The sequence below is a fragment of the Sphaerodactylus townsendi genome, linkage group LG02 (genome assembly GCF_021028975.2).
Source record: "Sphaerodactylus townsendi isolate TG3544 linkage group LG02, MPM_Stown_v2.3, whole genome shotgun sequence".
NCBI lineage: Eukaryota > Metazoa > Chordata > Lepidosauria > Squamata > Sphaerodactylidae > Sphaerodactylus > Sphaerodactylus townsendi.
Genome location: NC_059426.1, coordinates 45504830 through 45526928, shown reverse-complemented (window position 1 = coordinate 45526928; position 22099 = coordinate 45504830). Strand labels below are relative to the sequence as shown.

The window sequence follows — 22099 nt, the reverse complement described above, 5'->3', positions numbered from 1 at the left end:
CGTGTAACACCACCGCCTGCACATCTCGTCCGCTGTTTACCATCCCTCAGAAATTGTAACTGTCAGAATTAGTCCTAATTGCAGATGCGAAAGCTGCCATTATAATAAAAACAGAGGCAAGTACAAGCATTAAAGGCAGCAGCCTAATTTGTGAGACTACTGAAAAGGTAGAGTAAATGAATATTTCATTACTTTAATTACCAGGGACTACTCTTTTTTTGCTGTCTTATGATAAGTGTTGCTGTAAATAGCAACAGCAAACATGTACTAAAACATAAAGTGCAATAATAGTACCGCTGTCAGGATTGCTACTTTAAAATATGAGGGAAAGGGGGTTGTAAGGCTGGGGGGAAGAATTGTGGGCTGTGGAAGAGATATATAAACGTTTATCTGTGCATTTTTTATGTGAGAGAAATTGGTAGGAGCAAGAGATGAACACTCGTTTAATGTCAAAAACAAAGAGGTGAGTTAAATCGGTTTAGTCCAAGAAAATAACAGGCCCCAGGAACAAGAGAAAAAGAGAAAGTTAAGCTGAGGACACATTTGAAATCTCAGTCCTTTCAGGAAGACTTGGGAGTAGAAAGTAGAAAGCAATTTGTAACTTTAAAAAAAAACCCACCACAAGCCAACAACAACACAGTTGACTGTTGTGTGGCAGTGTTATCCTGTGCAAATAAAACACAGGATTTGTTTGGGCTGAGGAGAGGGGAGGGGGTGTTGGTTCTGAAATTATTGGAGCAAAGCAGAAGAGGAAAACTTCCAAGGCAGGCAAAAGTGTTTTTTGGGGGGGGGGGGGCAAGTGAGGAAAGCTTCGAAAGCTTTCTGAGCCGCTTTGCTGTCTGGTTTCCTACATGGACTTGTTGGGTGTATCAATAATTACCCGACCTCGCCATGCCACAAAAGCCCCCTGCTCCTTTGCAGAGATGTCAATCTCAGGTAGAAGAGAGAGATGGATGGATCATGGGGGGGCTGGGGGAGTGTAGAATAGAGATTGTGGTTAGGGGGGAAGATGGAGAAATTTGCAGAAACTGGCTGAAGCCGGCCTGTCTCTGCATTTATCACTCTGTCCCAGAGGAGGTGTTTGTTCGACATCACAGCTTGACAGCACAAAAACACTATGGCCAGAAGCCCTATCAAAGAACCTACTGACACCTATCATTTGTGACCCGAGTTTCCACAAGGCAAGGCTACTACCTCACACTTTTATCTGCGTGCAAGTGTAAAACTCCACATGTTTCCAGAGTGTCCGGGGTCATGCTGAAACTTCAGATTAGGCTCTTGCCTTGCAAACAGACTTGGATGAAAAATGCCAGATCTCCCTCAAGTACAACATGCTTTGCCTTATTACAAACCGTAATCTTGCCTGGGTTTATTTTTTCTTCTATGGGGAAGAGAAATAATTAAAAAGAACGATGTAATCCCATCTGATCAGTGCTGGGGGAGGGGGATGGTTAAAAAAATATTTAAAGCACTGATGCAGCAACTTGAGAACACCTCCTTTCTCCAGCAGACTGTTAGAAAATTCAGAAGGGAGTGACATTTTATTCTTGGCCAATCAGAAAAGCTGTTGCTACTGGGTCCCCCTTGCTCCTGAAGTCCCACACATGCGTAGTACTTTCAAGTTAAGAGGAAAGAGAAAACACTAGGTTGCAACCCAACCCCCTTTAATAAGGTTAATTTGTTTACTTTCAGTGCATTTTCTGTAGTTGGACATGAATGACTGTAGGACAGACTTCTCTCACCAGGGCAAAAATCGACAGGAATCTTGCTGCCCTTTAAAGACTAATCGTATTTTATTCTAATATAACCTTTCATAGACTAGCAGAACCTACTTCTTCCAATGCAATGATCTTACTGTGCTGTTGTTTTTATGTACAGGGTATATTTTTTTAAAAATAGTGGGAAATGCAATTATGTAAAATTGAAAACTACGTAGTCAGGATGAAATCCAGAGATCCCTCACTAGTTATACGAAGTTAGTTAACACCCTAGTTAACACCCGTAATAAGTGGGCCATCCCAGATTTTGCTAAATTCATTCACACAGTAAAATGAAAATCCCGCTTCCTCAGAGGAAGATAAACCTTGGAATAGGTATCATGAAGTAGAGTACCTGCAGAGTACATTTTCTGCACTACTGAAGAAGCATCACACACCACCCCCAATATTATACAACTGAAGCGCTGTCTCAGTTTGTCCATCTCTAAATCATAGATAGTCCTCATGCCGCCTACCAATTTATTTGGCTATTTGTAGCCCAGGGTCAACTTCCCAGTACAAGCAGTGGCTTACTTCTCCCCTCTTCTGTTTTATCCTTACAGCAACCTCCAGGGGTAGGTTTGGCTGAGATTGTGAGACTGGCCCAAAGGCATCCAGCAAGTTTTAATGGCAGAGTCAGGATTAGAACCCAGGTCTCCCAGATCCTAGTCTGGCGCACTACCCACAGCCCCACTTTGGACTCTTTCTGAAGTATACATGCTTGTGTCCATGACAATATATATTTAGAGAGTTTATTCATTTATGTATCATTTAATTATATAATGTGGTTTTAATATATACAATCAAATTCATATTATTTCAATATATTGTGGCAGGGGTGGGGAAGGGGGGGAGTATTCAATCCACATATGTCAATCAGGATTGCAAACCTAGTGGGGTACATTCAAAGCAGGACATCAGATTAAAGTTACCATGCATGCTGTCCATATGAGTGGAGAAGATTCACCATATGAAAAAGTAGTAGAATCTGGAAGTAAGATAATTTTGAGTCCGTTTTACTTCCAGATCAGCCCTCTTAAAATGATAGCCCCGAGTACAGGGATTTACTTGGAAATAAATTCAGTTGACATAAATGAGTTTTCCTTTCAAGCAAACTAGGTGCCGGTTCTTTCAAATCCAAGTTTTAAAAACTTGGTTAGTTTGTGAACAGAATCCCCCACCCCCATTAAAAAATGTATCAGGTGTGTAAACCTGCCTGCTCTTGAGTTTGCACATTAGGAGGGACTGCAGCCTCCAGAGGGTATCAAGCAGATGCCTGAACGCTGCTTTATTTGGTTCCGACTTGCCAGGAAGATGGGCATTGAAGGCGGGGTTAGGGCTGCACAAGTTCTGGAATTAATAAACTGGTTGCCTTTACTACTGCCAAGACGAACTGGTTGCCTTTACTGCCAAGACATCAGCATGGCTCAGTTACCTCCTAGGTCAGCTTTGGATTGCATTAACAAATAACTTTGGGTGGAGTGGAATGAAGCAAATGTGTTTCACTGGAGCTTTTGAAGTTGCCGAGTTTTACCCGCTTGCAAGGAGAAAGCAGGTATAGAGAGAGGGGGGAGAGAAAACCATACCGCTCAGAGATACTCCCGATATCTTAATCCACTAGCTCTGGTATTGATTCTTTCCCTGACCTGCAAGCTTGCCAGGAGTTTGATCCCACCCAAGAACTGTGTGTGGGGGGGGGAGGGGGGATGCTCCAGAAAATAATTGCCATGTGCATTAATTAGAGAACTCCTCTGCTGCCACACGCCCCAAACCAAAAACGCATGTATCCCAGGTTAGTTAATCCACAATCATTCCTGCTTCTGATTCCTGCTGTCATTTCTGCGGCCAAACAGGATCCTTATTTTACCCTCAAGCTCCCATTAAGAGGGGGGTGGGAGCATCTTCTTGACTTTTCCTTCTACCCCCTGAAGTCTGCGGGCGTTAAAGGGTGTTAAGGGATAACTAATCCACATTAAGGGATCTGGGATCTTTAAGGTTAACCTCTAGGGCTGTCCCACCCCACCCCCACCCCCACACACACCCCAGTTCTCACCTGATGTGGCGATAATCTATTCCAGTCTACTTCTCCCCTGTCCCCTCCCCTCCAGCGCTCCAATAACGAAGAGTAAAAGGACTTCCAATTCTGGTTTAATTAATTGCTTGCTCGCAACCATACACACCCCATCAGCTCTGGTTCGTTAGTGAAAGCTGGAAAATGGAGAGAGCCGAACCAGTCTAACACCCTCTGAATAAGAATGCTAAGCGTGTGTGTGTGTGTGTGTGAGAGAGAGAGAGAGAGAGAGAGAGTTTTAAACACACACACAGAAAGATAGGAAACAAGACAAGGGGCCTAATGACTAGAAGTCTAACCAGATGGAAAGGCAGAAGAAAAGCCGGGGGAAACTTCCCCGCCAAATGCACTGCCCACCCCCCTCCAGACGTCCTTCGCCTCGCGCTTCTTTAAAAGCAAACGTAATCGCCCCCTTGGTTTGAAGACGCCCTTCTTCCCTTCTCCATTCCCATTGGCTTCTCTGGACCCCTTTTGAAAACCAGTCGAGGATCAGAGAATCGGAGTCACTCCGCGTTCCAGATGGATCACAACATCCCTGCCAGGTTTGAGGGCGCTGAAATCCTCAAATTCCCACACTGGCAGGCGAGTCCCTCAAGCCCTCCCCCTCTCCTATGTAAACATTGTTCAGTGCGTGTGCCCCTCCCCTCCCCCCACTGACATTCCTGGAACCCGTGCGAATTAGATGTAAAAATGGAAGTGCCCCCCCCCCCCCCATGCCTGCCTGGCTCCCGTTTAGATGCAGCGCGGCCCCTCTGGGAGCATCTGCTCCCCTGCTCCTTTCCGGGGGGGGGGGGAGATGGAGAGGGAACAGGACTCAGGAGCGCTCGCCAGGCCTGGCCAGCATCTTTGTCTGTGGCAAGCCCGGCTCGGCCAACTCCGCGCGGGGGAGGGGGGGAGCCACTTTCCCATTTGAGTCGGGCGCGTCTGTGGTGGAGGAAGAGCCAAAGGATCGCAGCAAAAGTGGCCTTCCCAGGCTTCATCCCACCAGCCACTGTGCCCCCCCAACCCCTCCCCCCCCCCCGCTCCTCAGGCTCTGCTTGCTGGGGTGAGATCTGGAGCGCTGCTCTTGTGGGAGCCGGACGGCGCTGCCAGGTTATTCTTGCTCCTGCAAAAGGATGGTGCCATCCTCAATTAGATCGCGAAGGGGATCCGTTTAATTCAGCTCACCAAACGGTGACCTGCCTGGGGTTTACCACGCCTTGGGGCGGGGAGGGGGGGATGAATATTTTAGGAAGGAAAGGAAAAGGCTTGGCTTTGGCTCCCCCCCCCCGCCCCTTTTCCCGAGGAAGGCTGCCTGCTCGCTCGCTCCTTCAGAGAAAATAACATCAACCATAATTACGGGATGATTTGGCAGTTGGCATCCCTGCCAAGTGGGGCGCCAGGCCAGAGCCTTGGGTTGCTGCTGCCGCCCTGGGGGTTGAGAGGGCTGCCTCAGGCGGGGGGCAGGGGCCCCTTCGAAAGCTGGGCTGGCAAAAAGAACCAGGGGGGCACCTCATTTTGCATCCCCCCCCCGAAACTCACTTTCTCACTCGTCCGCCAGCGCAAAAGTGCTGCATCAACCTCGAAGGACAGCCGAGCCCTGCTGGGCACAAGGTGGGGTGGGGCAGGGAGGGGAGGGGAGGGGAGGGGGGAAGAATCACCAGGAGGCCGAGGTGACAAAAGGGAGCTTTGCCAGCTTGACACGCGGGTAACGACATCGCAAACACCTTGAATTTCAGTCATGTCTCATAGCCTTTGCTTTCTCGCACGTTTGGGGCTGCTCTAACGCTGACACTGTCGGGGGATTTTTTTTTTCTAAGAGGGAGGGGAAACCCTCGGGATGGCAAACTTTTTTAAAAAGGGAAGAGAAAACACCTGTGAAACACACAAACACGCACACACGCACACACACACAGAGCGATTCTTTATTCGGAAGCGGGTCCCTCTGACTCTGCACATTCCCTGCACATTCTCAGAGATGTCCTCCCAAATATATCCTTCCCTATCCGACTTTTGGGGGAGGCAGCAGTCTTACTGGGGTGCGAGGGACCCATCTGTCTCCCATTCCAGACAGGCTGTCAGACTCCCCGTTCCTTCTCCAGGAGAGATACTTGGGGAGAAGAAGAAGAAGAAGAAGAAGAAGAAGAAGAAGAAGAAGAAGAAGAAGAAGAAGAAGAAGAAGAAGAAGAAGAAGAAGAAGAAGAAGAAGAAGAAGAAGAAGAAGAAGAGCTGCCCTGTGATTGGCTTAGCAGAGGCAGGCAGGTACAGCCGCACACACCTGGCCGGCTTTCCAACACAGAGGCAGAGAAGGGACAGAAAGAGAGATGGGATCGGATTGCCGGTGGTGCAGATTTTCACTCCATGCCCATTTTTTTAAAGTCTGTTTTTATCTGGATTAACTGAGAGCTGCGATCCGGGTTTTCCCGTTGCCTTGCGAAACCAAAACAGTTCTAGGCTGCCACCCCAGGCACACTGACTTGGAACTAAGCCGTGTGAAGCACACTGGTGGGGGGTAAATCGCGGGGAGGGGGGCGGTCTTGAATCCGAAATCAAACCAGAGACTCCGGATCAAATCCGACTCTCCCGGGGCTGAGTGCGATGTAATGGGATGAATAGCTTCTGTCCTCAAAAATATGCCAACCTTTCTCTCCCGTCCCTGAGGATTTTACTCGCTTCTTGTCAATAGCCTAACGATACTGACGCTTTTGAACTATCCCCACCCCCCACCCCTAGTGGGGCAGGCCTACTACCTGCCAGGCTTGTTTCCTTCCCCTCTTTATGAACAAGTATAACTGGAGTACTCTCGGAGAACTCTGGGGAAGAGCGACTGAGCGGCACACAAAGAGTTAATCACTGCCCCCTCCCCCCCTCTTCTGGGTAGGTTAATATCACAGCTGCTTGGTAAAGCATTATCCCAGCACCTCACTTCACAAAAGCGTCTCTTTTGCAAACAGTCTCCTACTTTCCCCCCAAGTGTCCAAGGTGTTTACTGAAGTAAATCTGCCTAAATCCTCCACTGCTTGGGTCATGGGGGTGGACAAAAGGGGGGGGGAGGCGGGTCTGGGGTGGAAGGTGTAGAGATAATCTCTTTTTGTAAATTCTGCAAATCTTTCTGGGGGAAAAAAATCAGGAATCTGTGTCACATGCCTCTCTTCAACTGGTAACATCTCGGGAGTACTTGTGCGCGCGCTTTTTGCAAGAGAGAGAGAGAGAGAGAGAGAGAGAGAAATCTGCTACAGCAACTGCAGGGAAAAGGAGCCAGAGCTTTGCATGGTTGCAATATACTGTATGTGTGTGTCTCTCTCTGTGTGTGTATAAGTACCTTTGACGAGTATCCACATATATATTTTTTTTAAACCGCTAAAAACCAAACCGGGTTTCTGGAAAATGACAGTTTGGTCACCCCACTGATAATGTGGTTGAAAACTTGTCACTTAAGACTCCGACTCTAGCCAGGATATTCCAAGCCTATGAGTTGCATATTGCCCCCCCTCTTCCCTCCCCCCCCCCCTGCAGCAAAGGGAGGCGAAGAATCACGGCACAATTTGACAGTTCTTCTTTGAAAGGGCTCCACTAGTCAGGAAGTAGATCTGGCTGTAAATTCGTAAAGGGGCAGGGGAATGCATAATACCCAAGGAAAAAACACACATAATTTGATAAACTTGGAAGGCAAAGAAAAATGGCAAGAGCGATGAGTTGTAAAACAGAAACAGAGCGGGGATTAAAGAAAGGCAGGAGTGTGGTACAGCAGCCTCCCCAAAGAGTACATTTTGGGCACTGTCAAACAGGAGAAAGTCGAGATACCTGGGTATTCCTTTTCTTGTTGAAAATGGAGTTTGCCAAAATATTTAGGATGGACAGAAAGCTTTAACCATCACTTAAGTTTGCTTCACTGCCTGGGTGTGTGTGTGTGTAAGAGAGAGAGAGAGAGAGAATGCCCTCCTCTGGCTCACTAGAACATTCTTACAGACCAGAAGTTGCTCTGTCCTCCTCCACTTTCAGTAGATCACTGAAAGTTACCTGTGTTGGCTGTCTTGTACTGCCTATTGCCTATCGATAAGAGCGATTAATCGATTCACTAGAGAATCGTTGTGCTTGTTTTTTTCGAACTGAGTTATTTAATCGGATTTGGGAAAGTGGGATTTCAATGCCAAAGGGTTCTAACGTATTTAATTTGCACCCACTTTGATTCAGACTCCACTGCTTTTCTGGAAAATGAATTTTCATAGAAGCGAGTACCACAAACGGCCAGTGTTTCTCAGCAAGTGTGCTCAGCATATCAGGTCAACTGGTTTACTTGAGAGCAAGTCCCACTGATTTGCATGAACCTTTTTTTTTTTACAGCTATGAAGTGTGAATGTAATTTTTGGCCTGCTTAAACACATGATATGGACCAATCTTATTGCATTCTGCATGTTTATTTAAGCACTACTAAATATACTTACTGGGAAACGATCACTACTTGCTAAACATCTTTACTTGGAAGTAAGCTCCACGGATACCAGTGGAACTGAATTTCAGCTCAGGGCTGCAAACTTTGGCTGTAATCCTATGCACATTTACTCAGGGGGAAATCCCATTGGACTCGGTGGGACTTCCTTCCGTAGCAGAATTCTAGGAGCAGCTTACTGAAATTGATTTAAACAAGTCCTTAATTATTTAGATTCGCTGCTTAAGTCCAGCTCGGATGATTAGGATCAAAAGGGAAGGGGAAAGGGGAAATCTCAATTTGTCTCAAAATAGGCCAGAGACATTTACTTGGAAGTAAATCCATAAGAAAGGGGGGCGCTTTTCTTCCGAGGGAGTATACTTGGAAGGATCTTTTAATCGCTCTATCCCAGAGGCACAGAAGCCACTGGGAATTCCTATCCCGAAGCAAGCATCTGGACCAGGCCGGAAGGCTGACTTCCCAAACGTACCACCCGGGATGGTTCCCCAGGAAACCCCAGCCTCATCCACGCTTGCAGGCTTACTCGGGAGTAAGTCCTACCGAAGACAAAGGAACTTCCTTTCAAGTATACATGGGGCTAGGCATCCTCCCCCTTTAGCTGTGGTTCCTGGAAAAGCGTGGGTGAGCTGCCCCTCCAGGGGCAAGAGGGCGAGTGGGCAAGTTGCTTTTGGAGGCTTGGCCGTGGGGAAGGCAGGAAGGCGAGTGGCGGCGGCGACCTGCCTCCACCTGGCCCCCAACTCCAGCGGCAGCCTCCTCCCGAGCCAGCCAGAGAGGCATTTGATCCCTCCCTGACACTTTCTACCTCCAGCGTTCACGCCACTGGCCATGAATAGTCCCCGCATGCCATCTTGTAACACTAGAGCTGCCAGTCAGGAGGAGCGCAGCCCGGGCAGCTATATAAGGCTTGTAACTAGGGGAAGCCCAACAAACAGCTCCAAACACCTCCGCTATTTGACTCGGCCTTCCACCCCGGCTTGCTTTCTCTCTCTCTCTCCCCCCCCCTCCTCCTCTTCTTCTTCTTCTTATCCTTCTTCTTCTTTCTCTCCCCCCCTTCTCTTTCTCTTCTCACTCCCTCTCTTTTTCCTCCCCTTTTCATCTTCGCTTTCTGTGGCAGAATGCAAATCTCGCCTGCCGGCGGGTGAATGGGCTGAATTGTGATTAAGAAGAAGAAGAGCTCCTTTCTTTGTTCTCCCCTCAGGGGATGTTTACTGGGAGAGACACCGCGGATCAGATATGAAAGGCATTCAGGTCAGCATTGATGTGAGCGAAAGTGAAATCATACCTAAGGCATTCAAAAGACCGCCGTGTCAGGGGTTCAGCTAACGGTGCAGCTACTGTGTGTGTCTTCCCTGGCAGGCGCAGAGAAAGTGGATTGGGGAGGGGGGCGGGGAAATAACAATAATAAAAGCTATCCACAAACCCGGCATGGCTTGTTGCGATTTCTTTTTATTTTTTTAAGATATCTTTCTTACAAGTTTTACATTTTTTACTTTTAAAAAGATCACAGCCAGTGAAGAGGGAATTTCTTAACTCTGGAAAGGTGTGTGAGGGTGTGTTTTTTTTGGTGTGTGTGTGGGGGGGTCAGTTCTAAAAGGGGGGATAACGCCCTCCCCCCCTCCCTTCCTCTCCGGCATGTAATGTGAAACCTTTCTTTCCTGGGTGTCTCCATATGGGCGGTATAAGACCAGATTAGACGTCTAATTGATGCGACTGGAGAAGATGGGGGCTTGCGCCTGAATGGTGGTGGGGCGCAGGGTGAAGCCTGCCTCGCCTGGCTCAGGGAGAGAGGCCTGCGAGGTGGGGGTGGGGGTAACCCAACCCTGAAACAGGCCAGCACACCTCCAGAGAAAGGGAAGAAGGAATGTTCTTTAAAAAAAAACCCTGCAAAAGCAAGCCACAGACCCAGTCCCCAAAGGGCGAACTGGGACAAAAGAGAGCAGACCTGGCAACGCAGTGAGTGAAGCCCCTGCTTTTGATTCGACCCCATACAGCAGTATTTGGGATCTGCAAAACTTTCTTGTTGCTTCATCAGACAGACACACGGGCCCTCCGCCCAGCCCTGCCGTTCTCTTCCTAAAGTCCCTAGCTTCTGCATGCACAGACATACACATGTACTAACACAGAAGCCCGGGCCCAAGTTTGGAAGGAAGACCCTCTCCATGTGGTCGACTTCCTAAGGGCTTAGCAGTGTTGGCCTGAAATTTACACACACACATACACGCGCACTTACTGGAAAGCAAAAGCACACACATACACACAGAGATAACCACATACACGCAGAGATAACCATTAAGAATGCACGTAGGTTTTATTCCTGCGCGTATCCCTTGTTTTGGTCCAAATATCACAGGGGTTTCCCACCCCCTTCCCCTTCCCATCTGCTTTCCTGGTAACATTTAATGCCACACATTTTCAACTAGGGTTTCTGCCTCAGAGACTTCTCTCTCTCCCCCCCCCCCCCGCCCCATCTCCTCTGTACTCTAAAAAGACAACTAAGGAGCAATCAAAAAGGTGTCTGACTTCGCCATTCAGACAATTGTACCCTTGTGAGAATGCTTGAATGAATGGTACAGTGGACACCCCAGTACTATTGACGTTATAAACATGTAAATGAAACACATTAGGGCAGACAATCAATTGTCTGTGAGCACTGCAAACCTGCACTCCCCTCTCTGTGTGACAGGCACAAAATAGTGTCTACCTTGGGAAGCCTATAGGCTTTTTTTAAAGGGGGGGGGGAGGATAAAAAGGGACAAAGGCTTCTCTTTCAGAGGGGAGAAAATGCACCTTTAAAAGCAGTGGGATGATGCGGATTGTCCAGATGCTCGGGAGGCCAACGATGCCCTGATGCCTTTCGGGGGAATCAACACCCTCCTTGCCACTTTTAAAGGAGAGAGAGAGTGAAAGAGAAGCGAAGAGAGGGAGGGAAATTCCATCCCTTAGGGAGTTCCTCTAATATACATTGCTTGGTCCCGTCCCCCCCTTAACAATTTTCTTTCCCCAATATATGTCTTCATTTTCAAAAAACAACCACCCCAACTTTCCGAAAAGAGCCCCAAACTCTGCGGCTGGCATTTATAAGCAGTGCTGATCTGTTTAGAAGGAGAAGGCGTGAGCAGATTCTCTGGCTGGTCCCCCTCCCCCCAAATCAAAACTCAAATAAATGCATCCACCTTGGCACAAAAATACGCAGCACATCTCATTTTGCTCAGTTCCTGGGTCTCTCCTCTGCACACCAGAGAGGGATGCAGGGTTCCAGCTGTCTTTAAAATTAGCTGGAGTGGCAAGCGACCCCCCCCCCACCCCCCACAGCAGAACTGTAACTTTCAAATGTAATCACCTTGAGAAGGATGGACACGCTTAGAGCTAAGCTAACCATGCCTCGGCGCCACCTGGCAAAATATGAAAAGCAGTTGCTCCCTTGGAAAATCTGCTTCTCTTGCTAACCACCCCAACCTTCATTTAATGCTCTCATATCCACCCCCAACACACACCAAAGATGCTATTCCCTCAAGATCCGGGTTTGAATGTGAGCATCTCCCCCTCCCCCTCCCCTCCCGTCCTCCACCTGCGCCACTTTTCAGGGCAGCATCTCTTGGGAGTGGAAAGCAACGCAGAGTTTCCCTCTTGGACAGGATCGTCTGCCTGCGGATGAGTCGCAAGTCATCCCTGCCTAGTTCGGCTCCCACCACCACTTGGGATCTCTTTTTCTTGAAACAACTGCTGGAAGGGCCAGGAAAGATGGGCAATTGAACTTTTTTTGTGGGGGGGGGAGGGGGAGGAGAGAAAGCGAGAACCCAGCCAACTCTGTTCCTCTGATCTGAAAAGGACATCTTTTAATTCCCGCCTGGCAACTGGCATCTAGTCTCTCAAGGAAAAGAGGTCCGGAAAAAAAAATAAAGAGCACGGGCCTCCCCCCCCCCCCCAAACACACGCCTGATCTCTACTTTGCTCGCCAGAGAGTCTCTCCTGAGTTCCCCACCGCAAAGGAGGCCCGCTGCCCATCACATGGCAGGAGTGGTCCAGGGTAGAACTTAAGGGAAGTTTCCAGCCTGCAGGAGAGGGCAGAGGTGTCTCCCTAGGGCGGAGGGAAAAGGGGAGAGGGGGGAGGAAGAGCAAGCGGAGAAAAGGCATGGCTTGTTGCCTCCTGCTTCCAGAGAAAGTGTTTCGATGCAAAAATGAGTCAGGCGACCGGGGATCATCTGACCTGAACTTTTCTGAAAATGGACAGACATTCCTGGGCTGCGGCCGGGGTTCCCACCATGCCTGCTCCGCTGTGCAGAGACCCCCCCCCTCAAGGAAAGGGACCCTCTTTGCCCCCCACAGACCCGTCCACACGCGCAGCTTCCACCCACCTCTGTTCCAGCAAACGGGCTGTTTAGTAGCCAGCCTTTGATGCTCGCCATTTGAACCAGCATCCCCGCGCAAGGCTCCCCGGGCGCATGCTGAGGATCCCATGCCACTATGCCGGCCGGCCTTTGGTTTAAAGACAAACAAACAAACGGCCCGTCTACCCCCTCTGCCTTTTATTTGTTTATTTGTTGCCCATGCTGGCAGCTACTTTCCTAAAGGACCCAACCCTTCCGACGCCTGCGCCTTCTCCAGGGGCTTTCAGAAATATATGATAATTAGAAGTAGATTCTTTTTCCAGAAATATTTACAGAACTAGATCATGACTGTCCTAGGTTGTGTTAGCAGGGAAAACACACAGCTTGAGAAAACTGACATCTTTTTTCCCCAGGAATTCAAAAGAAAATATGGGGTGGGGGGGTGGGGGGTGGAATCCATTGCATTCAGATAAATTCCCGGGAATTCCCAAAGGGGACAAATGCGTTGGTCGAGTGAATCAGAATGATACAAAACATTAAAAGAGGTGTGGGGGGGGGGGGGGAATGAGAAGAATCTACCTGCTCATCAAAACCCCAGTATTTCTCAACGGAGAAATGAATTCCAGATAAAAGGTTAAAATCGCTAAAAGGGGGAATACAATCCTCCCCCCCCCTCTTCCATTGCAACAAGACAGTGGAAAGGTTAGAACTTTCCCACTAGAGTTTCGAAGAAGTTTGCCAGCAGAGTTATCTGCAAAGGACTCCGTGGTCCCCGGGTGCTTCTCCAGGGCCTGGAATGACCCACCCCACGGGGTCAGGCTAGCTGGAGGAATATTACTCAGGGCTCTCGGGCGAAGCCTGCTTCCTGCATGTCGGCATTTATCTCTCCCCGCGAATGTCACCTCCCCTCTCCCGTTCCCTTTTGTAGAACAAACAGTTAAGAGGAAACATGGGACTGGAGATACATGCCGATCTTGACCACACCACGGTGGACGAGCTTTGCAGGAGATAAGCGAACAGTCTTCTGGAGCGCTCTCCGGCCCCCTCGCGCACAACAACCCGGGCAGATCAAGGGAGGGGGGGCTCCAACTACACCTTTCCCACAGGAGCGCCCTCCTCTTCCCCAGACTAGGTCACCACAAAGCCTGACTCTTCCTTTCCCCTTTGGACAGGAACAGGGGGTGGGTGGGTGTGTGGGAGATAGGGAAGCCCCTGGACCCCCAGAGTTGGGGCGCAGCGTCTTTTCGCCTCTTGGTAAAGGTGAGGGTGGGCCTGCAGACAGGGCAGGGGACAGGCAGGGATCAGAGGCGCCTCCTCGCTAAGCGAATCCTTAGAACTGAGCAGGGAGAAAAAAACCCATGGGGGGGGGTCATTTCCATGCCTCCTCTGCATCGCACAGGGGGGGGGGGCTCGCTTGTCTCTTTTGCCAGGGCCACCTTCAAGAAATGACAGGCGCTAGAGGGTGGGGAAAAAAGAGATGGGGTCGAAGACGCTGAAAAAGAGATGGTTCCGGGAAGCGGTTTGGGATCTGTTCTCTGGAGTTCATTTGTTGCTTTTTCGGACTTGTGGATCAAAGGCGGGAGGGGTGGGGGGGGTGGGGGGAGAGAACCGAGCCAACGCAACTGACTTTGCTGAGAGTTTCTGCCTGAAAGTCCTCTATCACTCCCCCATATGGTTCGACACCTCCACAACAGGGCGCGCACAAACAAATAGACACACACACACACACACACAGAGAGACCAAACCTGGCCGGAGAAAAGGGAAGAGAGGGGAGAAGCATTTGTTTGGGATCCACACTGCTCTGTCCTGTTTTCTTTCCCCTGTCCCCCTTTCTGCTCTTCTGCTTCTCTCTCTCTCTCTCTCTCTCTCTCTCTCCCCCCCCCCCCAACCTCCAAACCCAAAGCTTGGAAGCGGCTGGGCTGAAAAGCCACCCGGGCCAGGTCCACACAGTCCACCCGTCCCCTCAAAAAGTTGTCTGAAGTAGGCGTTAGGCGGAGGGTGGGCGAGTGGAGTGGTTAGAACGTGTGAACCAAGAAGAAAGGAAGAAGGGGGGTGAGATGAAAGCCCCCCCCCCCAGGCGCCCCCAGGAAGAGCGGCCCGGATCCGACGGGGAACTCCTCTTCCCAGCCGGACCCCCTCTTTCTCTCCCACGCCTGCCGAGATCAGAGGCAGAGGGCCCCCCCATGCGACACCCCGGCTTCCTACGCCTGCTTCTCGCACCACGGAGGGAGTTCCCTCGGCCAAGCGCCTTCCCCAACCAACCCCCCAAGTCGCTCTTCCGCCTGTTCCCAGCAAGGTTTCTCACGCTGCCCCCCCCCCCCCGCTTTTCCCAGGGTCTTGCCCAGCCAGCGGTCGGGGGTTTCCTAGAGTGGTTTCTCTCTTTTTTAAGGGAGCTGTTGGAAAAGAAATCCTCTCTTTGCTCTGCGCCCCCCCCCCCCGTGTGACACAGAGCGACTCACAGAGAGTGACCACCGTTTGCAGAAAAAGTCCGATCCTCGCCAAAAATCACCCCCCCGTCCCCCACCCCAGTTTCTCTGTTTGGCTCTGGCTCGCTTCGCAGAGAGAAAGAGAGAGGAGACAGGCTGGCCGGGGAGCGGCTACCAGGCCGGGCAGGCAGCAATTGCATTGGGGGTGGGGGGGAATTGGAAAGAGAGGCGAGGAAGCGAGGGATCTAACGGATTTGCTAGGGGGATCTCGCCGGCGCAAGTAGCGGAGCAGCCGGGACCGTTAGCTGGCTCCAGCAAGCCTGCAGGCAAGAAACTTTCAGCTTTTCCTCCTTCTCTTACCTCCCTGAACGGGGGCTCCCTTCCTTCCTTCCTTCCTTCCTTCCTTTCTGAGCTCCTCTGTCCTGCCTTTCCTAGGGAATCTGTCCCCATCTTCCCCAACTCCACCAGGAGAGCCCCGAGATCTGCCCCCCCAACACACACACACTTTGATCGGACTTTCTCTCAAGGAAGCCAGGAAAGAGGGGGGGGGATCAAATGTAAGAAGCGCTCTCATGGCGGAGGGGGGGGGGATAAGGCCAGAAACGCCCTGGGATCCCCCACCGCTTGCCTGACACTCACTTTCTCCTGGACTCTCTTGAACTCTGCCTCTGGCCCCGGCTCCCCTCTTCAGAAGCCCGCAACAGACGGACAGACAAACACCACCGGGCACCCTCTTGCCGACTCCCCCCACCCCCCCAAGGTCTTTCTCTCGGCCGCGGAAGAAGCGATCCCCCAGCGCACAAGCCAGGGCTTTCCTGCTGACGGTGTGGTTTTTCTCGCTGCCCCCCACCCCTTCTTCCCTTTCTTGTTTCTCTTTCTTGTCTTCTCCCCCCCCCCCTCCGTTTTCCTTCTCCAAGCGGAGTCGCCAGGACCAAAAGTTAAACAAAAAAGTTTGATGGGAAGCGTCCCCCCCACTCCCATCCTCTGCCCACCCCACCCCCCGCCCGGCTGGTCCGTCTCCTTACCGTTTTTCCTTCTTGGATTGGCTTGTTTTCGCCTCTTACACCTGGGGCCATCCGCCATGATCTGCTGCTTCATTGATAAGAGTGGATCAGATGGCAGCTCGCATGGGCTCGACTCCCTGATTCAGCAGCACGCAGGCTCTATGGAGCAACCAAACAGAGGGACCGGGTGGGCATTGCGAGATCCCGTTCAAACGCAGGGCGCCAAAGGGAGCCCACGGAACCAGCCGCTTCTCTGCACCCCCCCCCCGAACACGATCCCCCCCCACCCACCCACCCGGCAGCCACAGACAAGCACGCTGCAGGCAACCCCGAGCAAACGGTCTCCCTTCCTGCCTTTTGCAAGCAACTGGCCAGGTTCCCCCCCCTCCCTTTCATGTATGTTTGTGCGTGTGTTTTCTTTTCAACAAAATGCCTTTTATTATTCCTCCCCCCCCCTTCCACCGGCAAAGGAGATCAGAAAGGGAAATAGACATGCTCACACACACACACACACACATTACATCTTCAAAATGACTCATGACCCTATGAGGGAATGCACTTAATTTTTGAGGGGGGGGGGGGAGGTGTAAATGTACAGTAGGGTTGTTTGACTCAAATGAGGGGCGGGTTGGTTTCCTCCGAAAAGTACAGGAGCTTAGCGCGGCGGGTCTCCTTTGCAGAGGCTGTGACACCTTGTAACTTTTTTGCCTCTATTTTGGGAACTACGTGGCGACACAACAGAGAAGAGCCACGGAAGAAGCACGTTATCTGCCTTGATCCCCCCCCCCCCCAGCTTGTTTCTCACCCTTGGGGAGTCCCACTGGCCATCGCCAGGACATTCTTAGCCACCCGTGGCAGATCCCTGCGGCCTGTCGGTTGCCTCCACGCCCCCCCCCCCACCCAGCAAAACAAAATTGGGGATTGGGGGGAGAGGGAAGGGAAGCGAGTTTGGAAGCATGGCTGAGAGACTTTCTTTCTGGTGATCTCATTTTTAAAAAAGAAGTTAAATGAAGGCTTGGGAAGGAACGCGCGGCGCTCGGAGGCGGCCACAAGCCGGGTCTGAGTTCAAGTCTGTCCAAGCTGGGGGAAAGAGCAACCCCCTCGGCTCTCTCTGGCTGGTCTAAGGGGATGCTGTCGCTTTAAAATACGCACACACATGCGCGCACGCACACACACACCCAAACACATTCTGACTTGAGGATTAGTTTAAACAGGGGAGCCCGGCTAGATGGGTGGGGGGTGGGGGAGGGCGGAAGGGGGGGGGGAGACAGAACTATAAAAGATGTAACAGATGCAAACTGTAAAACAAGGACGATTAACCCCTTGCTCTCCAGGACCGAATGCATCCTAACCTCCTCTTTTGTTTGGCCCTTCCTGCAAGCCAGGGATGGATTCGCAGCCTCCGCTTGTTGCCTCTGGTAGGCTGCGGTCCTGCGCAGGTTTTTATTTGGGGGGGGCTCTGCCGAGCTTATTCCACTGGCGGCCCGAAAACACAACTTCAGCAGGGAGCTTCTGTCCTTACCCCTTGCCTGTTTCAGAGGCTCACCCGTCCGGGCTTTCAGGGTGATGCTTTTCGATCTTTAATCGGAGAGGAGCCTTATTTTTGTTTTAGGGAAGGGGGGGGATGCAGGTCAAACTGCAAGATGGCACACCCCCAGAAGCCCATCTGGAGCCACTAAAGAGTGCCTGGGAGCGTGCATGCCAAGGAGCACCAGGATGGCTGGGTGCTGCTCAACTCCGGATGGCAACCTTCTGCCCAGTTGAAGTAGCCAAGATGTAGCAAGAAGCAAACGCGCTATTTAGCACAGCCACCTGATTCTCCAACGCCTTCCTGGATAAGTGGCAGAATCGTGGCAGAAGCCACTAGTGGCGAAATCATGGGCAATCTTTCGCTTGCCTTCCTTTGAACCTTCAGTGCAAGACTTCTTTCTCTGTAGGCAGCTCCAGCAAGCCTCCCCCCCCCCGCACGCCTCTTCCTGATCAAATGCTCATTTTGTCTTATTTTTCTGAAAAAGGACTTTTCCGCAAACTTCCAGCCACCTACTTTCACTTTCTTGCCGAAAATCCCAGAAGCTGAGGTGTTACTTCACCCCGCTTCAGGAAAGAAAGAAAAAAAAAAGAGAGAAGCAAGAAATGAAACTGACTAAAAACAGGCAGAACAGCAAACTTTCTGGTGTGAAGGAAAGAGAAAACAAAATACTACTTTTTCCTCCCCCTCCAAAATGTGGAGCGGGGGGGGGGTGTCTCTTGAGCTGCTCCCCGAGCGCCAGCCTTCCCCAGCCGTGCTTCTGGGGTTTCTTATCCTCAGCTTGAAAATCATTAACAGGTACGTGCAAACTTTAAGACATTTCAAGCGTGCATCCGAAGAGCAGCCTGCAATAAGGCTTGCCTCAGAAAGACTCTGGGAGGAAGGGAAACGAGAACTTTTTCCCCCTTCCGGCAACTGCAAAAAAAAAAAGAGAGTCACCTTTTCTTACCTGGTGAGCCAGGTACAGAGATGAGGGAGACCCCCCAGCCAGGTGAGATCTCTTTGGGAAGAAGCTCCCAAATGCACGTAGATTTCAGTTCGAAAAGGAGACCCTGGTCCTTGTCACCACTTCCTCCCCAGCTACAGAACAGGCAGAGACCCCAAGCTAGCAATTGTTGTTATTTTTTTTTAAAGGTGGTGGGGAGGAGGGAGAAGAAGAAGAAGAAGAGAGGTGGGAAGGATCAGAAGCAAAACAGGGGAAAAAAAGGGGGGGGGAATATCGCTGAGAACATACCTGCGAAGTCTTGGTTGTAGTTTTGGCCAGCAATGAAGAGAAGAAGAAGCATGAAAAAGCCGCGGAGTGGAGGAAGGAGGGGGGAAAAAAGGTGCGGGGAAGATGCAGCCGGCTGGAGGAACAAATTGGTCAAAAAAAGCCTCGCAAAGAGTTGTCGGGAGGGACCGTTATTCCTGCTGGGCAGGTTAGGACTGATCTCTTTCTGCCACTCCAGGAAACACAAACCTGGGGACGGACTGACGTGTTACGCCTCTTCTAATGACATTTTTTTCTTTCTCTTTTCTGTAGGAGAGAGAGGCGAGAGGACCCTGCAACACGCGCCACCTATCTTTGCGGGGAGGGATAATTGAAGAGCACCGAACGTGAGCATCATGTGCAAACGTGATCGCCAAGTTTCTCTCTGGGAAAGGAAGGATCTGGGATAGATTATACCTTGAAGTCTCCGCAAACGCTTTAGTGGGAGAAATGAAATTCCACCTCCCCTCCCCTCCCCTCCCTCTGTGCTTCTCTCCCTCCCCCCTCCTCCCCTCCCTCCCCCCTCCCTCCCCAACCATCAAGCCTTTGGCATCATTATCCTCTTCACTAAATCCTACTAGATGCAAGGCGGAAAACGGTGCACACCATTCACAGAACAGGCGAACTCAAAGGAACTGGAAGTTACAAGCCGAAGCCGGCCACCCCGTGCTTGCTCGGCCGTCCGCAGCTGCCGGGCCTTGCGGTGCGCTCCAGAGTGGGGGCCCTGCCCTACACGCGGGGAGACCCGCACTGGCAGCACCGGAGCCCATTGCTCCCCCCTTTCCTCGGTTGCAAAGAGTAGGAAACTACAGAAGCAAACTTGGGGCTAGGAGACGGCTGAGATAACCCAGAAGATCGCAGGCTCAGAGCGTTTGGGAGCCAGGACTGGGATGTCAAGGCCCTGATCCTAAGCACGCTCCCGGGGAGGCAGAGACCTGTCAAGGGAGTCTGTCTCAAACTGGGCTGCTGTGAGTTCTCTTCTGGGGCAGATGGGGTGGACCGCTTGAGATTTTCTTGGCCTCCGAGCCAAACGGTTAGTGGAGTCAAATCGTTTCAGTCCTCTTTACACTTGGAAGGAGGTAGGCAGATGGACAACCACAGACAGAGAATGAAGCATCGATTATGTATGAAATAGACATGCATATTTTATACCTGTGCGTTTTTAGACATGAGCAGCAAGACTGGTGCATCCCGGTGACTCCTAATTAAGTGTGCCCAGGACTGCAGGCAGAGTTGCTTACAGATTTATTTATAGGTAGACAAATAGAAGGTGGACATCTAAGACATGTTAACCACAAGATATAAATATTTAGTAGGGGGAGAGGTAGAAAGAGAAAGCACCTTGATGGACGGGAAGAAAAGAGAGGGGCTTTGCATTTCATGAGGGTAACAAGTCTTTTTGGAGACTTTGGGGAAGATTAAAATGAAAATTAAACACTTAGACTCCACCTTTGCACTATGGGGATTGGTTATGCAAATAGGGAAGGGATTTCCTGGCGAATCCAGCATTCTACTGTATGGTTAATTAAATCATCACTCAAAAAGGTTTCCAGTGTGACGCGCCTGTCCTAATCCAATCAGGAGACGTAGGTCCTAAATAAGAAAGATATTAACCCCCCCCCCACGCACACACATCTGGAAGTCAGCAGTTTAGCAAGTAGTGCACATTATTAACCAATTCCGAGTCCACATTCCCAGGAGAACCTTAAAAAAAAGTCCAACTTAAAGAGTGTTCTTAAGCAATGCTCTTCTGTTTGCTTAATCAAAAAGCTGCTTTGCAGGCGCAACATTGAGGGGTGGGAGACCACAGATTACAGACGAAGTTCTTAAAAACACAAAAACACTTCGATAGCTGGGCAGAGAGGGGGAGGGAGACCATTTGTAAAGGGTACTGTTGTAGCTCTTCACCCAAAGCAGCCTCTCACGAGATATATCAGGTTGGGTTCCCCCCCCCCCCCAAAAAAAAAGTTCAGTTCGTTGAGGCTGGCGTGATCCAGACTGAAGGTAAACAGGAGCTGCCCCCAGGGATGGTATTCCTGGGCTCAGCCAGCATCTTCTTCGCTTTGACACAGTTAAATCTATTAGAGCTGCACCCCCCCCCCCTTTCCCACTGAAGGAAACTGAAACAAATGCTACGCTGATCCGACACTCTACTTTTACTTACATTAAGCTAAGATAAACTGCTTGTGAACCGTGCACTGAATGTGCGCCTTGAGCAAGGCATTGGGATGCTCGCTCAAGTCACTAGCAATCGCCCTCAAAAGAGAGCTCCTGATCTGAGATGGGTGGGCCAGGGGGAGGTTGTTTGTGGGGAGGGGGGCCCACCACCTTGCTGGCAACCCAACATAGCAAGCCCAATCAAAACATGCAGTCACCCTAACCCAAGCTCAGGGGGATTAATTGATCAAGCTGCAAACTGGCAGTCCAAAGAAACTGACACTAGGAATGTAGGAAGGTGTGTGTGTGTGTGTGTGTGCACATTTTGTTTTATGTAGAAAAAACATTGATTTGTTTCTTTGAACTGTATAATCCATAAAGGACGAGGTAGTGCTGCTCTCCATAGTTCTTTTGCAAGTTGCCTTTGCCTCAGCGCGTGTCAAAAAGGGAACATTCAGACGTTTGATTGACTCGCTCAGGGGAGAGGGCCGGGGAGGTGTGTCCTTTGGGCCACTGCCAAGGCAAATCCTCATTTCAGGCTCTCTCATAAAGGGTTTTCCCCTGGTGTCATCTTGAAAGCACTCCACATTGCCTCCCTCCATCCTAATCGAGGACAATTCTGCTGCTGTGTTCATTAGGGGATGGGCTGCCGCCCCAGTCACCCAGGACAACTTTGGAGCTCTTGAATGGTCCAAAGAAACTCACGGATAACCCTTCCTATTACTCCCATGTTAAAGAGGCACTTCCCATAAGACCTGGCATTTATGTATTAATTTAGAACGTCTCTTTTTTAAAAAAATCACAACCCACTGATGACTGCGAAAGATGAAGCAGAGCTAATGAAGCAAGTGGGAAAGCCTCTTCAGGTTTTTTGCTCCTGTCTTCCAGACTCAGTTGGGCTAAACTTTTGGGGTGGGGGGCGGGGGTGGGCAGGAGGGTGTTAAACCACTACCTGAATATGCAGTAGTCAGAGAGGAAAATGTCATTCGTTTAAGCATGAGACCTATGGATTTCTGGACCGGGTGGTCAAGAGAGTGATAAGATCGTAATGAAATGCACAAGCCAAGTGCAATTCCCCAGCAATCAGATCCAGGGCGTTATTCATTTCACTGAGATCGCCTCGGATCTAGTCTGTGGCTATGAATCACG

General features: G+C 50.5%; 1 protein-coding gene and 1 long non-coding RNA gene across 5 annotated transcripts in view; one reads left to right on the top strand and one right to left on the bottom strand.

Moving 5' to 3' along the window:
* ZEB2 (zinc finger E-box binding homeobox 2) overlaps positions 1–19165 on the bottom strand; it is a 170104-nt gene extending 150939 nt beyond the window's left edge. For 2 of the 4 annotated variants that reach the window (XM_048484927.1, XM_048484930.1), the window contains exons 1-2: positions 18779–19076; positions 16038–16175 (exon numbers count right to left, since the gene is read on the bottom strand). In XM_048484927.1, the coding sequence (XP_048340884.1) occupies positions 16038–16110 (73 nt within the window). In that variant the 5' untranslated portion in view covers positions 16111–16175; positions 18779–19076. Of the gene's footprint in view, positions 1–12612; positions 12955–16037; positions 16176–18778 lie in introns of those variants that run through there. The other 2 variants (XM_048484928.1, XM_048484929.1) reach the window with 2 other exon arrangements.
* Positions 17325–21355, top strand: LOC125426541. The gene is made up of 2 exons (XR_007243528.1): positions 17325–18342; positions 19067–21355. It is a non-coding gene; the product is annotated as an uncharacterized LOC125426541 (long non-coding RNA).
* Positions 21356–22099: the final 744 nt, after the last annotated feature.